A 16,863-nucleotide genomic window follows, 5' to 3' on the forward strand; every position below is an offset into this window, starting at 1 on the left:
GATGTTCTGGCTAAGTCAGGGTAGTTTCTTGGCATACTTCCTTTAGTTCCTACGCAGTGGAATGATTTATTCTTGTGCCCTTACTAATGTTGCTTTGACAAACTACCAACTCTCTCAAACTGTTTTTCCCCTTAAACTTGCTTCCTATGAGATCTTACCTAGAAGAGCTCACTCTCCTCTCGTGATCAGGGTCAGGTTTTGAAGAAGGACGCGTCGCCTTCTCAAGAAGACAAAACTTGAGGAGGAATTCTCTGGACTTTTGTTCTTGCTTGGAAAGAGGTACATATGGGATATTTGTCCCTAACATGTCCCTCTCCCAAACATAACAGGGAAACAAGCTTGACTGTCTATCACAGGTATTACAGTCCTGCAAGTGGCACACTGCTTAAATCCTAGGGATCCCTGCATGATGAAAAACATCCAGAGAACAAAGAGTGAACTACCTAACTGAACTACAGCTATGAAAAGTATGTACTGTTTATTTTTAAAGCTGGCCAGTAAAAAAAAAAAAAAAGTGTTCAAGAATAACAGGGGAACTCCAACTCTCACATGAGTGGTCAGAAGGAACTGAGAGGGAGACAGTAACCAGGCCCGTTTTATACCCTTGGCTCTGCACAAGGATAGCAGGGATGCACACACTACCCACTGGTACTGCTAGCAAAAGTCTCGAACTCGAGTGCACTGGGCCCTTATACACATATGCACCTACAGTGGAATCTATATGTGAACAATCACTTGAAGGAGAACCTCAAATTATTTCAAGACTCTATCCTACTTTAGCCAAGGTCTGAGATCTCTCACTCTCAGACCTTGACTATGCTGCTGATGTTGTTCTTCTAGTACAGGGCCCCGACTTGTTTTGTGAGGCACTCCAACAAATGGAGAAGTCAAACATGGTCAGTCTTCATGTTTCATGGCCAAAAGACAAAGCTGCAAAAGCCAGGATCAGGTCCATCTGCGACATCAATCTCTGAATAATGAAACTGTCAAAGCAGTCTCTAACTTTTGCTATTTGGGTTCTAAAGTCACTTTATAGAATATGGAATCAACATCACCTCAGCATGACAACCAAGTTCATGATCTATTCGAGGTGTATCCTATCTGTACTGCTCTATGGTTGCGAAACATGGACACTATGCCTCTCAAACTGGGCAAAGCTGGAGGTTTTTCACACAAAATGCCAACACTGTATATTGGGCATAAAGTGGAACAACTTCATTCATAACGCAGATGTTTACGGTCACTCTGGTCTACAGACTACTGGGGCTATTATCTGCAGCTTATGCTTTTCGGACATGTCAACAGAATGCCCCAAGATGTTCTGGTGAAAGCCATTCTTCGGGTGGCTTGTACGAGATAAAATACCACTAACCAAGGGGAGGAGATGGCCCAGAGGCAGACCCCCATTACATGGGTGCATTAAGTCTGTTTCGACATTGGACTTTTGGCCTGTCAAGCCCTTGCGCCTACATGGGAACAGATAAAATTGCAAATGATTGCTACAGCCGACCATTCAGCTAAGCGTTGAAGACGACAACCGTAGAGGTGAGGAGGCATTGAGCCACATTATGCATACCTTGGATCTTCACAAATGCCTGAAGGTCTACAGGACTTCTTCAGGATTAGAATGCCATTCCCCTTGCCCGCTATACTAGGAATCAAACCTCATTCCCCCTCCATAATGAATGTTTCCACTGCCTTTTCATGATGTGTATATATATATATATATATATATATATATATATATGATCAACCTATTTTTTGTTGCTTTTGAAGTTAGAAATTTTCAAGATTTGGAGGGGACAAAAAGAATGGGAGGGGCAAAACCTTTTAGATCCCTTATGAAATGGTTTACAGAAAAATATGAAAAATACCAAAAAAAATTCTTTAGAAGGCAATTTTATGTAGCTGACATCTTTCCGTGCTACCCGGCATTTGTTTCCAGCAATCATCAAATCATACTATGTTTGCAACTTTACATGCTGTTGGGAGACAGTTCAGGAGAAAATTGACTGAAAAGTAAACTAGGTCACAATATATATTAGAGGCACAGCAAACATGCAGACAGTATGATGGTAAAACAAACATTTAAAGTAGTTCAGCTGTTTAATATTATAGAGCTTATACATGTGTACACAGACACAGTTTGAGTGAACTGTTTCATATTATTCTCTCAGAAAGATATACAGAATGAGTATCAAATATGTGGAGCTGTACTCTATATCTGTATTCATGTAAACTACAAAACAAAACACTTTCAACACCAATTTAGCTTGCAAATTTTAAATTTACAGTTTAGGAATGGTGTACAATAACAACTGATAAAGATAACTTGCTATTTGAATCAATACAGTTATGTTGCCAAACAGAAAATCATAAGATAGAAACTAACACACATCTTGACATACTACAACATAAAAAATGCAAAAAAAAACTGGCTCAGTTCAGTGTTTTTCTAGCTGCGACTGTATTATAACCCCTTACCCAATTCTCCAGTTAGACCTGCGAATTATCTGAGCAAATGACACTTCCTCTATATGCTGTTTGCATGTACAGACATGACTATATTGTTAATTGTCATTTTGAGAACCTGTGCTCTGGCTGCTATAATTCTATGGCTCAGAATCATTTGGGTAATTTTTTTTTAACACTGCAAAGCAGGGAAAGAGAGAGAAAGGTCAGTTATCTGACTATATTTGAGCACACTGGGCTAAATTCTCCTCTCATTTTTACCAGTGTAAATTCAGAGCAACTCCACTGATGTAAACTGAGTTATTTTGGATCTTCTCCAGTATAACTGAGAAGAATTTAGGTCCTTGTATTTATTCCTATCAGTTATGGTTTGAGTACTTCCCCTTTTCATTTGCAGACCTGTAATTTATCACCCTACTCATGGTTCTGCAAACCTGGTACTACAAGGATGGTCTAACTGTAATCCTCACTAATATATCGCTCCAAAGGTCAGACAAACTTTCACCAGATCATAAGCAAGATAGTCCATTCCAACTCATTATTAATGTAGAGTGTTCTTCAATAACCATTATATTTTGTCAGCGCCACTTTGTAGTGTTTTATACAGGACAGGTGCAGGATATAAAACATGCTAGACAGTAAGATTTATGAATAGTAAATGTGAACTACAACTCATTTATACATTATAGGATTCTGAAGAGGTGTAGCTGGCCCTTTGTGACCCTCTGCTGGAGGCTTTGCTACACCCTGCCCTAGTAAGGAGCAGCAAAAGTGGGTCCCTAAAGGCCTGCCTAGAAAGCCTGCACACCTCAAATTCAAGCTCTTTTCCTCATCTACTAGTCCACTCATAATCTTGCTGCCACCTCCATCTGTTCTCATCTCCCTTACTCCCCACTCTCACTAAGTCTAGTTTTTCTGCTTTTCGCCTATCTTCCTTCTATCTGTGATGCCTTCTATATCTGGAACACTGTTCCTGTCCTCATCCAATAAGCACCTTCTTTCTCTGTCCTCTGATTCCTCTTTAAACCCCACTGTTTCAAGCAATGCTTCCTTTCTTTTCATCAGTGATCCCCCCCCCCTACAGCTCTTCAACCACATCTTCACTAGTGTTTTACTATCTTATATAGAATTGACTCTCTTTAGAGATTGGGAACACATCGTAGTTTTGTTTCGAAAGCACCAATTTTTGGCATTATATGTTTATAAAAGTATTAACTGCTAACATTATAAAAACACCTGCAGACCAGCACTAACACTGGCATTTCTGATGTCAAAAGAAAAGCAGATGGGTCAATTAAATGGGTCAGTTTGATGATAATATTTCTTAAAACTTAGTGACCCCCAAAAGATATATAAGAACATAAGAATAGCCATACTGGGGTCAGACCAAAGGTCCATCAAGCCCAGTATCCTGTCTTCTGACAGTGGCCAATGTCAGGTGCCTCAGAGGGAATCAACAGAACAGGTAATCATCAAGTGATCCTTCCTTTCCCTGTTGCTCATTCCCAGCTTCTGGCAAACAGAGGCTATGGACACCATCCCTGACCATCCTGGCTAATAGCCATTGATGGACCTATCCTCCATGAATTTATCTATTTCTTTTTTAAACCCTGTTATAGTCTTTGCCTTCACAACATCCTCTGGCAAAGAGTTCCACAGGTTGACTGGGCGCTGTGTGAAGAAATACCTCCTTTTGTTTGTTTTAAACCTGCTGGCTAATAATTTCATTTGGTGACCCCCTAGTCCTTGTGTTATGAGAAGGAGTAAACAACACTTCATGATTTTACAGACCTCTACCATATCCTCCCTTAGTCATCTCTTTTCCAAGCTGAAAAGTCCCAAGCTTATTAATCTCTCCTCATACAGAAGCCGTTCCATACCCCTTGTGATCACTTCCCTTCTTGGAACACTTAGAAGATATAAAATATTTTATTTCTATGTCTTTCCATTCTGACACCTTAATTATGAAATCTTTCCAGTAAAAGGAAGGACCTGTGAGGAAACTAAGATATATCCTGTTATTTACCATTACATTTCATTTCTAAAGAGTTTTTCCTTACTATAAACTAAAGAGAGGATGATAGCTGTCAATCCTGAAGCACAGTAGGTTAAAAAACTGATGTTAAATAAAAGAAAATGTTTTTATACAATCATGGAAACATTGCTACATTTGACACTATGTAAAATTATAATTCAATGAACAAGTGCAGAAAAGATTTAAAAAAAACCTCTTACCTGTTTTTCTGGGACACTTTACTTCAAGGACATTGTTGGCACGCCCAGATTCCCAGGATTCACATTGGTTTTTGTTCCACAGACATCTTATTCCTGGACCAGCATTTTTACACAGTTCTTCCTGTCTGAAAGCTTCACAGTCTGGAGGCTTGTACACAAGGATATCATTCAACAGAACACTTGAAAAACCCCCAAATATGTACATGGACCTAATCACAAAAGAAAGGGAATATAAAATAACTGTTTTTTATAAATAAAGCATTATTAAAGCTATATTCTCTTGCTTTTTTAGCCACCTTTACATATACACCTCTACCCCAATATAACGTGACCCGATATAACATGAATTCGGATATAACACGGTAAAGCAGTGCTCGGGGGGGCGGGGCTGCGCGCTCCGGTGGATCAAAGCAAGTTCGATATAACGTGGTTTCACCTATAACTCGGTAAGATTTTTTTGGCTCCTGAGGACAGTGTTATATCGGGGTAGAGGTGTATTATGGCAGTATTTACCACAACAGTCAAATTAAGATTGTGTCACTGTTTCCCTTAAAAACCTCAAAGTTCATGTGTGTGTTTGTTTTTTTCAAAAGTTTGCTCCAAGATGAAGCTTAAAGTATGTCTAAATTCAGCCAAATTATATGTATTAGAAAAATATAGAGCAGCACACAGAAAATGGGTGGGAAAAAGGAACAAGGACTGTGCAGGGAGCAGTATACTTTTTCGGTGTGAGGTAATGAGAACACATACTGTATGAACTAGATGGTCTGCAGTAAGAGATTGGGACCAAGGAGCTTTTCTCTTTGAGACAGAAGATTCCAAGAACAAACAACACCAGCTAGCAGTCATGGACATATCTCTTAGCTAGCAGTAAATTTCTGGATTCGAGGCCAAAGTTTTTCCCACTTCTCATTTAAAATTAGGAAGATCTGAAAAATTAATCTAGATCTCTCCAGTGTCATATACTCCCAAGGGGACTTTGTGTTTGGTAGTGCTACAGGTATCAATGGCCTCTGAGGCGCCTCCAGAGCAGTACAGTTTATGTTAAGGAGCTATAATAATATAGTAAGATCTGAAGAACAAGTGGGTATTTTGCCCCAATTTTAATTCATTGTTAGCAGCCAATTCTTAGCGCTTCAGATATAGTTTAGATAAGAATCTGAATCTTTTAAATTTCACTTCTATTTGTGAGAAACTAGCAATAGATACACTTTCATTATGAGCAATTCTTCTCTGCTAATGAAACAATCTACACATATTTCATTAGTGAATTTGAAGTGCTGTGTTTGCTGATCATTGCAATTTGCTGCTGTTATTTATCTCAAGGAACTATTTCAATAAATATTACATGTTATTACATTATTTTAATGTAATATAATATTCATGTGCAAAGGAACTTATATACTCTATAATTATTGATGTGTTTAATTATTTACACGTTCAAATTATTGGAAAGTGATAAATCATGTAAAAAAGGTAACATACAATTGTTGGCATTTAAAAGTGATCCTTTACGGTATCAACAGCAGCCACATGTTAGGGCATACGTGAAACCCATGAGAGAGGGCCAATGAGAAAATGTTCTTTGAGGTCCTCCTGGCTAAGTTTCCTATAAAACTCTTCCTTCAGAGGGATAATGTTTGCCCCACAATCATTGGATGAAGCAAGGAGTTTGGCCATCAAGTCCTGCAAACCTCAAATGATCTGCCAAAAGCTAAAGCCACTTGCACACAGGCCATGCGTGTCCATGCCAGCTCTGGGGCTCACAGTATTGACCTCCCATTCCCTGCCAAAGTAGCTATGTTGAGTTTCCTCTGTGGACAGCAACGCTTACAAAGGCAGGGTGACCAGATATCCCGATTTTATAGGGACAGTCCCGATTTTTGGGTCTTTTTCTCATATAGGCTCCCATTACTCCCTACCCCCGTCCTTATTTTTCCACATTTGCTTTCTGGTCACCCTATACAAAGGGCTGATGCAGTTTGCTGGGGGTTGCAAAAAATTATGTAGCCTGGAGCTGGTAACTTTTGGTACATACTGTCTTTAATGATGATCGCTGCATGGGAATAATGTAACGCTTACTTTTTCACACAGTAAATAAATTTCTCCTAGAAGTTTATGATTTTTGACACTAAATCACCTACAGCGTCTTACTGAATGAACAAGAATTTATACATTACATCCAAGTGATTACTATACTTGGTCTTGGATTTCAATCCCACTGTAAATCACTAAATGTCCTCAATACACATCAAGCATTGGGGACCTTAGTTCAGCTCTATGGTGAAAGTGAATTGCCCCCTTTAACTGCAAAGATCCAACAGGCAGGTACGAAGGGAGTCGTTGCCCCTTTATACACCCCGTTCCCCCCAAAAGGATTACCAGTTCCAGGTAAAGATATAGGAAGAAACACAACCGGATGAGGTCAGTTGGGGGAGGAGATGCTGCCCCCTTCCAGCTGACTGGAAGTGTGTGGGGAATTATTTATACCCAAGGCAGTTCCAGGGAAGACCTCTTTAATGCGGACCAGGCTAGCATCACCTACCCTTCCCACCCATGCCTACAGTTAAAATGCCAGGTTTCATCTTTATCTGCTGCGGCCATTATGCTAGTCACCCCTTTTCTCAGGGGGGCTGGGAAGGAATTTTCTCTCACAGCCAGAAAGGCTGAGGTGAGGTGGGTTTTCACCTTTCACAGCAGGTTAGGGACCCGATGGAGTAGGAAAGGGGGGTTGGGCTAGTACATGTACTCCATATAGAATGGATATGGTGATCAGATAAAATTTATTGGTAAAGGATTTAAACAAGGCATCCTTTAAATGAGCAGCAACAGAGGATTTGGGGCTCCTCAACTGGCATGGTGGGGAGTCAATCCCACACCCTTTACAGTCCACTTAATGTTCATAAAAGGTCGAGCTACAGAAGTAGAATGGATGTGACCAGGACTGGAAAGGGGGAGGGCTGATGGCAGCCCCTGAGCATATGGAAATATATATGGTATTACCTGCACTGTACAATTATCTGCCAGGTACTCCCAGATATTTAAGAATAAAGTTGCAGCATAATCAAAAACTATATCCAGTGCCCCCTGTCCTGGCAGAGCGAGACAAATGTGCTACCCTGAGGTTTATATAAATCAACATGTTCCACAACTACCCCAAATAAACGATTTGATGTACTGATGATCAGGATATGTAACGTTGTTCTTGAGGGCTACTATTCATGTTAATAAATAACATCAACTGTACATCATGTAATTGCACTTTATGTAAATATAACTGTCATCAAAGGTTTTATTTCTTCCTGCAAAAATGGTCAGAGACATTTAAAACATGCTTCATTTACCCATTACTGACAACTGCAGTGTGTCCAAATCTGTTCACATCCCGATGCAGATTAGGTTTTGGTAAAATTTTCCATTCATCACAAGCTAAAAGACAAAAGGAAAGCATATGATTTCCTGTAATAAAATTTCAAGAGACTTTCATAAAATATATTACATATTTAAATGCCAGGACTAAATCAAAGCCATAGGGGCTATTTTTTTTAGAGGAAAGTAACAATTTGAAACATATCTTTTTCAAATGCCTTGATTAGCAATGCTAGGATATGGTACCCTCTTGAAAAACAAATTCTTTCTGTTCTAAGATATATTTAAATACTTATAGGATACAAACATATTTAAATACTTCATTAAAATCATTTTTACCTTTGTGATAATTAATTTTTCAAATGTCTGGGTAAAATATAAAGAACTCCAAAGCAAAAGTCACTTCAATATAAACTTCAAGTCTTTGCAATATCATCTTTAGCTTGGTTATCTAGACAGACTGTTTTTTTTTTTAAAAAAGTCTAATACATTGTTCTTAACTATAAAGCTAAAGGTATTGTTGAGAAAGAATATAAAAACAATATATTGCTGCAATGTAATCTACTTTATTCTTTCAAACATACTAACAGACATGGAATTTCTTATACTCTTTCCCCACACCTAACCTCAGGACAGCATACTTATGTCACTAATACCTTGCTATAAATCAGGTGTTTTCTTTTTTTAAGCACAGAATAGCCATAGGTGAGTAATTGTGAGATTTTAAAATACAGAACAAGGAATTCAAACCAGCAAAAATGCCTATTCAGGAATAGGAGCATGCACAAGGGCTATCATCAGAGAGAAATATTATATTATCAATCACTGGAGGGTGAAAAGCACACAAGCAGCTAACTATTTAACAATAAGCCAGGCTGACCTACTTCAAAGCACTTTTACAGCTGTTGAGGGAATTAGGTTTGTTGACTAAGTAATTAAGGTTGCCTTTGGATCCAGATGCAAATTAGATTTGCAACAAAAACTATTTATAATGTTGTAGAGATGCTTTGTATTTTTATGTAAAATTATGAAGATAGATGTGCAAGAGCTGTTGCAAACCCATTTTATAGGGGGAAATAGGGTGGGTATGGCCAATTTGGTATAATGGCTCTTGATAATCACAGGAGAATAGCTCTTCACACCTGACCAAAAAAACCTGTTTTGTGAAGGTGGGACAACTGATAAACAGGAGGCATACAGCAAATATTCAGATTGTTTAAGTTATTGTTTATTTTTACTGCTAAGAACTGTGCTAAACATTTTACAAACATTAAAAAAGGCAACTTCACCAAAAAAGTTTATAACCTAAAAACAGCACATAGAGAGAAAGAAGGTTAAGAAATTATGAGATACTTTCATTTTTATACAGTTTATAGGAAATTAGAGAACTATTTGAGGGATTATAGGAGAAACCCTTTTTTTTTTTCCTTTTTTAAGGAGAGATGCATCTAGAACAGTGGTTTCCAAATTCGTTCCTCTCCCATTGGCCTGGAGCAGCGAACCGCAGCCACTGGGAGCTGCGATCGGCCGAACCTGCGGATAAGGCAGGTAAACAAACTGGCCCAACCCGCCAGGGGCTTTTCCTGCACAAGTGGCGGAACAAGTTTGGGAACCACTGATCTGGAATCATGGAGGAAATCCCAGCACTGCAGAAAGTCATGGTTACTTGTTACTTTATTGAATCAAAATGATTTAAGACTGTGTAGTCTGAAAAATATGTGATAAACACAAAGGTGTTATCAAAAAGAGTCAGGCAAAATTTTGTTGAAGTTCAAAGATCCTTAATTACAACCAAATTCTCATCAGAAATGTGAGGGCATAAAATATCTAACATACAGACAGCAAAATGTCAGTGATTTCAAAATCAGATGATGACTCAATTTACCAATATGAAGAGAAAAGAAAGTAAAGCAACTTTTCATTAATAGAAAACTTCATTTATTCAAATAAACATATCCAGAAATCTCTCTACTTCCTTAATCTCCTTCCTCAATCACAAGCATCCCACACATGCATTAAAGTACCTCATCTCCTAAACTGTCAAACACTTCCTCATGCTTTTTCTTACTCAAGTTGAGTAGTAAAATCCAACGTGTACTAAGGAAATATTGTCCTATAGTTGTTCTTGAAACAACAATTTCAACAAAACAGATCACATAAAAAGAGGTTACTTACCTTGTATGACAGGTTTCAGAGTGGTAGCCGTGTTAGTCTGTATCAGCAAAAACAACCAGGAGTCCTTGTGGCACCTTAGAGACTAACAAATTTGTTAGTCTCTAAGGTGCCACATGGACTCCTCGTCATTTTTACCTTGTATGATAACTGGAGCTCTTCAAGATGTTTGTGTCTATGTGTGCTCCATTTCAGGTGCACGTGACCCTTTCACAGAGATTTTTGGCAGCAGTGCTCATTTGGTCCACACATGCACACTAGCTATCATGCCATGTATTGAGGGTACATAGGGCTGTGATGGACAAAAACTTCACTCAGTTCCTTCTCTACTACAAAGTCCCATGGAGATGAGACTCCAAAGCAGTGAAGGAAGGTCAGCAGTGGAGGACCCATAGAGACAAACATTTTGAAGGACCCCAGTTACTGTACAAGGTTAGTAACCTCTCCTTTTTTGAGAAATGTCCTTACGGGCGATCCACTTCAGGTGACACCTGAGCAGCACTCGTTAGAGAAGGTGGGTGCTTTGGCATAGGCTCTAAACTAATTGGATGAGGTGGTCCCAAATGCAGCATCTACTCAGGATGCACGCACTTGATCATTGTGCTTTGTGAATGGATGGATGGAGACCCATGCGGCAGTTTTGCAAATTTCTCTGATAGGTACGTCTTTTAGTAGGGCAACAGAGGTGGACTGCAATCTGGTTAAATGAGCTATAATCCTAGGAGGGAGCAGGATGTTAGCAGCTTCATAGTAGGCAAGAATGAAACCGAAACTCATTTGAAAAGTCTCTGGGTGGAGATGGGTGTTCCTTTAACTCTCTCTGCTACAGAAACAAATAATCGAAGGGAGGCCCAAAAGGATCTAGTCCCGTTCAAACAGAGAAACACCACCCTCCCAATGTCCAAGTGTGAAGGATGTAGTACTCCCTAGACTAATGAGATTTAGGGTAAAAAACAGGCAGATGAATAGTTTGATTGGTGTAAAAATCCAAGATGATATTATGTAAGAATTATTATGTAAGAATCAGGGATCTGGTCAGAGCGATACCTTGACTTTAAAGAAAACAGTAAAGAAAATGAGTTCGGGATGGGGTGGGGAGGTCACCATCCAAGTCCCAAACTCATCAACTTTCCGAGCAGAGGTGATAACCACCAAGAAAGCCATCTGCATGCATAGGAGTAAGAGTGAGCATGTGGCCATGTATTCAAAGGGAAGTTTAATCTGAGAGCTGACTAATTTAAAAACACAGGCTGCAGTGTGTTCCCTGATGTGTGGAAACAGGCTGGATAACACTAATAAAACTAGAAGTTGCAAGGTGAGAAAACCCTTCACCAGAGAATGGAACACTGTTATGGTCGCTTATGTGAAAATTAACAGAGCTCAGAGAAAGGCCTGCATTCTTGAAATCAAAAAGGTACTACAGGATCTCAGAGAAGGGAGAGTCAGTAGGAAACAGATGTTGTAGGATACACCAATGGTAAATTCTCTTCCATTTCTGAAGATAAAGATCATTTTCTAATTTATTCTTTCCTACTATTCAGCAGAACCTCTTGAACCTCTTTAGAACAGGAAAGTTCTATCCCTATTCAGCAAACCAGGTACCAGCCCTTGAGTCATGCAGTGTTCAGGGAGAGCGGAGAGGCATACCTCTCTTGGCCAAGTTGGCACAATTAAGATGACCTTGGCTCCACGCTGCTTGATTTTATTTAAGACTCTGAGGCTGAGAGGTGTTGGAAGACAAGTGTATAACAGGTTCTTCGGCCAGGAGATGAGAATGACTTTTTCCAGGGAATGGCAACCTAGATCTCCTCTCAAGCAACACTTTGCACACTTCCTCTTCGTGGCAGTAGCAAAAAGATCTATTTCTGGGAAATCCCAGGTGAGAAATATCTGTTCAAGTATGGGATTTGTCGAGTTGGTAGCCAATTGAGCTAGCTTTAGCATTTTACTTTATTTATCAGTAACACAAGGAACCTGCAGGCCTATATCCTGTAAGGCATTAACTTAACCAGTTATCTTAAGGCTCACAGCCTATAAACTTCAGCATTGGTAAGTGGCCCAACAGTCACCCTGAGTTTTGGGGAACTGGGAATAGTGTGCTTAAGGGAGCAGTTTGTACAAAATGATACCAAGTAACTGCAGGAATATTGAACTGATACTAGGCTTAGATATTTAAGGACAGAAACGATGGCAATTGCTTAACCATGAACTTGAACTTGTATTGGCAACATACTAACCTGCAGTAGCATGACACCTCAACATTATTAGGGTGAGGAAGTTAGATATGGAAAAAGGAGGTTGGGTATTTGTATGAATATTCTTGACAGATCCTAAGCCCTATAATAGGCCAGACCACCATGTAAATGAGTAAAATGGATGATCAGAATCACTTAGCATGCCAGGGACAGAGCAAGACCTTTGTCTATTACCACCAGATCCCCAAGAAAGGTGAGAGTATAAGTGACGAATGGTACAAGATATTACCTTAACTCTGTATTTTTGTGATCTTTTTGTGTGGTTTGGAGCATTTATGTCTTTATCAATTGTGCAAATAAAAGTAGTTAAAGCTTGCTTTGCCCTCAGTGTGAGTGGCATCATTGTGCGCCGCATCATGTAGTGCACCAAGGTTCCCAACTAGATATTGCACTTGATAACCCGAATTCTGTTGTGCCTCATTCTGGGATTCAAACCCTAGAATTCCCAGCTCTTTAAACTAATAATTAATTGGACATCAATAACCACCAAAGAACTGGACAAGTTCAGACTCACGATCCTCAGAGAAGTGTCTGCTGAGACCGTCAGCTCTGCTGTTTGGAGGCAAGGTGTAAACAGCCGAAATAAGGATACATTGGGCTATACACCAGTTCCTTAACTTCATTGCTTCTGCACAAAAGGAAGGGGATCTCACTCCCACTGACAATTTATGTAGTACTACTGGACTTGTTTGTTATTATGATAAAGGGACAATTTATCAAAAGAAGGAAATGTTGGCAGGCATATTTGACAGCCCTGAGCTCCAGTAGGTTGATATGGAAAGTAGATTCCTGGGTGGTCTACCTGCCCTAAACAGTTCGCTCCTGAAAATGAACTCCCCATCCTAGAAGGGATACATTTGAAACTATGGTGACGTGATGTGGATGGGTGAAGGGGTCCCCCGAGCAGACTTTACCTGGATTCCTCCATCTGCGGAGGGAGACTAACACGTGGTGAGGAATGGAGAGTAACTTGTTCAAACTGCATCTGTTGGGGGTATAAACCATACTGGGCCAGTTCTGGAAGCAGTGCAGATGTATTTAAGTATGTAATGTAGCAAAGGTGCATGCTGCCATGTGACCAAGGAGCTACAGGCATAACTTGGCAGTTACCTGAGGTCTCACTTGGATTTGCATAATCAAATGTTTTAGCATAAGAAACCTGTCTCCAATACTCTGGATATTAAAGCATTCAGGATGGCCCTTATGAACACGTAAGAGAAAGGACTTCTCAGTGTTGAGTTGAAGACCTAACATGCTGAACAAAGTCGTAGAGTTCTTGACAGCAACTTGAACATCAGCATCAGAGCATCCTTTGAGCAGCCAATCATTGAGGTAGGGGAAGACAAACACTCCCTATTGACAAAGTTGGGTGGTAACCATTATCACAATCTCTGTAAACACCCTGGGATAGTAGGAAGCCTGAAGGAGAGCACTCGATATTTAAAGTGCTCTTGACTGACAACAAACCGAATAAATCTCTTGTAAGAAAGACAGATCGCAATCTGAAGGTATGCATCTTGTAGGTCGAGGGCTGCAAACCAGTATCCTGGGTCTAGAGATGGTATAAGTACAAATGTCACTATCCTGAACTTCTGCACTTTAACGAAAGTATTTAGCATCCCGAGATCTAGTATTGTTCTCTATCCACTCTTCTTTTGGGGTATCAAAGTATTTGGAATAAAATCCATTCCCTCTGTGCTGGATGGGAACTGGTTCCAAGACTTCCTATATGGAGAAGGAAAATAACCTCTTATCTCAGCAGAAGTTCATGAGATGAGTCATTAAAAAGAAAGGGGGGAAGTGGGGTTGAGTGAGGACATGGAACAGAAATGGATAGAGTAATCCAATATTATAACCATCAGAACCCATCTCTCAGAAGTAATCTGCTCCCATGAGGTGCGGAAACAGGAGAGATGATTGTAGTAGAAAGAAAGAGCCTAAGACATCATGCTTGGTGTGAGGGGCCTGGTGTGAGGCCTAAGGCCTGAACTAAAGTCAGACCCTGCTGATATAAAGCAAAATCATGCTGAATCAGGGCAGAAGTCAGGCCCTGTAATAAAACATGCCTACTTGAAAGTTCACAGAACCTGGCAAGAACAGAGCTGGTATTGCAAAAATGCACACATTCCTAGGAAGTGCTAGGCACAGGACACTCACGTAAACACGTTCTAAAAGGGTAGTACCTGAACACCAAGTATGGCATAATCACACTCCCCAAAAATAACAGGGACACATTGCCCACAGCGTGATGTATAGAGATGTTTTAATCAAACCAACATGTACAAGGTAAAGTCTAGTAACTAACCATGTCAGAGGGGTCATATGTAACTTGTTTGTATTGGTGTAGAAAGAGGGTTCTCAAAGGGGATTGTCTTTGTCTGGCCAAGTGGGGAATGAAAAGTCCCACCATTCACTGAGCCGAGTCCATTGTCATGGGCATACATGTTCTAGTGTAACACTGATCCAGGACTATGCTTCATCAACAATAAATCTGGATGCGTGCCTTCAGTATGGAACTGAGTCTGTGGTCTTTTGGGACAGTTCAATCAGAGCCTGCTGTACAGGTTATCTGGCCAGAGCCAGTGCAGCCTGAAGAGAGAACACATGCAGCCAACAACTGACTACATTGATCGCCAAAAGATGGGAGGGCCTGGGTAGGATGATGCAGCTTCAGATCCAGGAAGTCGGACTGTTCATGACCCCTGATCAAGGAATCAAAGCGGATGCTTGGCTGATAAGGATAGTTGAGTTGTCACAGTCAGAGCAGTCAATGGTTTTTTCTTCTACAGCACAGGTTTCTTTTTTGGAAGTTCTGTTGATCTTTAGTATGTAGAAAATTGAGACAGATGAGATCATTGAGCAGTCTGTGACCTATTGAATCTCTTCTTGTTTGCAGGTATATAAATACCAAGTGAATGGAAGGTCTCCCTTGAAACCTTAAGAGAGTGTAAGGACTCAGTCTGTGGACTCATTGAACAACTTGAGCCCATCAAAGGGAAGGTCTTCGACCATATTTTGAACCATGTTTGAAAACGCAAACATGAGGCTCAGCACATAACAAGAGCCATGGAGATGGAGCCAACTGCCATATCAGCTCAGGCAAGGAAAACTTGCAAATTCATTCTTACCAGGAGCTGTCCTTCAGCAATTATGACTTGAAACTGTTCTCTATGCTCCTGCAGGAGATGTTCAATAAAATAATTAAACTTGATATAATTGTGTTGATTGAATTTAATAAGCAGTGTCTGGTAATTAGCAATTCTGAACTGCAGGGCAGATTAGTAACTTTTGCAACCAGAGAGGCCCAAGTCAGTACTCTTACCCCAGCAGCATGCCTACAACTGCCTGACTCTAGTCACTACCACCCAATTACCTTATGAGGGGTGACCCCAAACACAGTCCCGAATTTCCCCAAAACCATATTCCCTCAAGTGCCCATCACTCTCCTGGTACACTTAGAGAGGTTATTAAGTTTGCTGTTCCCTTTAAAGAAACAGTACATCTGCAACTTACCACCTTACTGCAGTTAATCAAAGCACTGGATTGGTTTATAATAAAAAGTAAAACAAGTTTATTAAACAAAAATCATAGGTTAAGTGACACCAAGTAGAAGGAATATCAGTTAGAAAGGGTTACAAACAGAAGTAGGAATATGCTTCTAAGATTAAAACAATTTCAGCCAACTACAATCTTTCCCAAAGCAGCTTTCTCACCTATAATCAATTTCCAGAGACTTTCAACCGCCTTGGATGAAGGACTCATCTTTCTGCAATCCAAAGAGCTCTGGCCTCGTTAGTCCCACAAGTGATGGATAATTTAGGAATTCTCAGTGCCTCCATTTATAGGCCAGTAAACCTCTGAAAGGGAGTGCTGTCTCCATCCCCCGTTAAGATTGCTAAGTGGTCATCTTTCTCCATACACTCTCCTAATGGCTGTTTACCTTGCCTGAACATATGCCTTTATTGTCCCTGCCTGATGACCAAGCTGGTCAGACAAGCAAACGCGTAGTCCTTTGGGATCTGGACATGCCGACTTCCCAACTACTTGTGATCTTACCGCATATGTAAATTAGAATCCGACTGTCACTGATCAACCCTGCTTTATATATATTCGAGACTTGGGAAGACCCACTTTCTAATTTTGTTCAATACAAACTTTAAAACATAGAGAACATTCATAACTCCTCATATAGTATTAAAACATACATTTCACAACAACAGTAATCCCCAGTATTTGTTAGTTTTCCAATTATATGCTCCATTACACATTTTAGATACAGATCATGCCAAAAATGAGTTGGGGTGCACTGGTCAAGCCAGCTGAAACTCACTGCTAGATACCAGGGAACCCCTTTCCCTAC

At 40.1% G+C, this 16,863-nt stretch overlaps 1 protein-coding gene across 7 annotated transcripts in view; it reads right to left on the bottom strand.

Moving 5' to 3' along the window:
- Window positions 1-16,863, bottom strand: part of ATRNL1 (attractin like 1) — a 1,012,424-nt gene that overhangs the window by 754,377 nt on the left and 241,184 nt on the right. For all 7 annotated transcript variants that reach the window (XM_037904761.2, XM_043551194.1, XM_043551197.1 and 4 more), the window contains exons 12-13: window positions 8,052-8,136; window positions 4,708-4,916 (exon numbers count right to left, since the gene is read on the bottom strand). In XM_037904761.2, coding sequence (XP_037760689.1) covers window positions 4,708-4,916; window positions 8,052-8,136 — 294 coding nt within the window. The remainder of the gene's footprint in view (window positions 1-4,707; window positions 4,917-8,051; window positions 8,137-16,863) is intronic.

This window comes from Chelonia mydas, chromosome 7 (genome assembly GCF_015237465.2).
Source record: "Chelonia mydas isolate rCheMyd1 chromosome 7, rCheMyd1.pri.v2, whole genome shotgun sequence".
Lineage (NCBI taxonomy): Eukaryota > Metazoa > Chordata > Testudines > Cheloniidae > Chelonia > Chelonia mydas.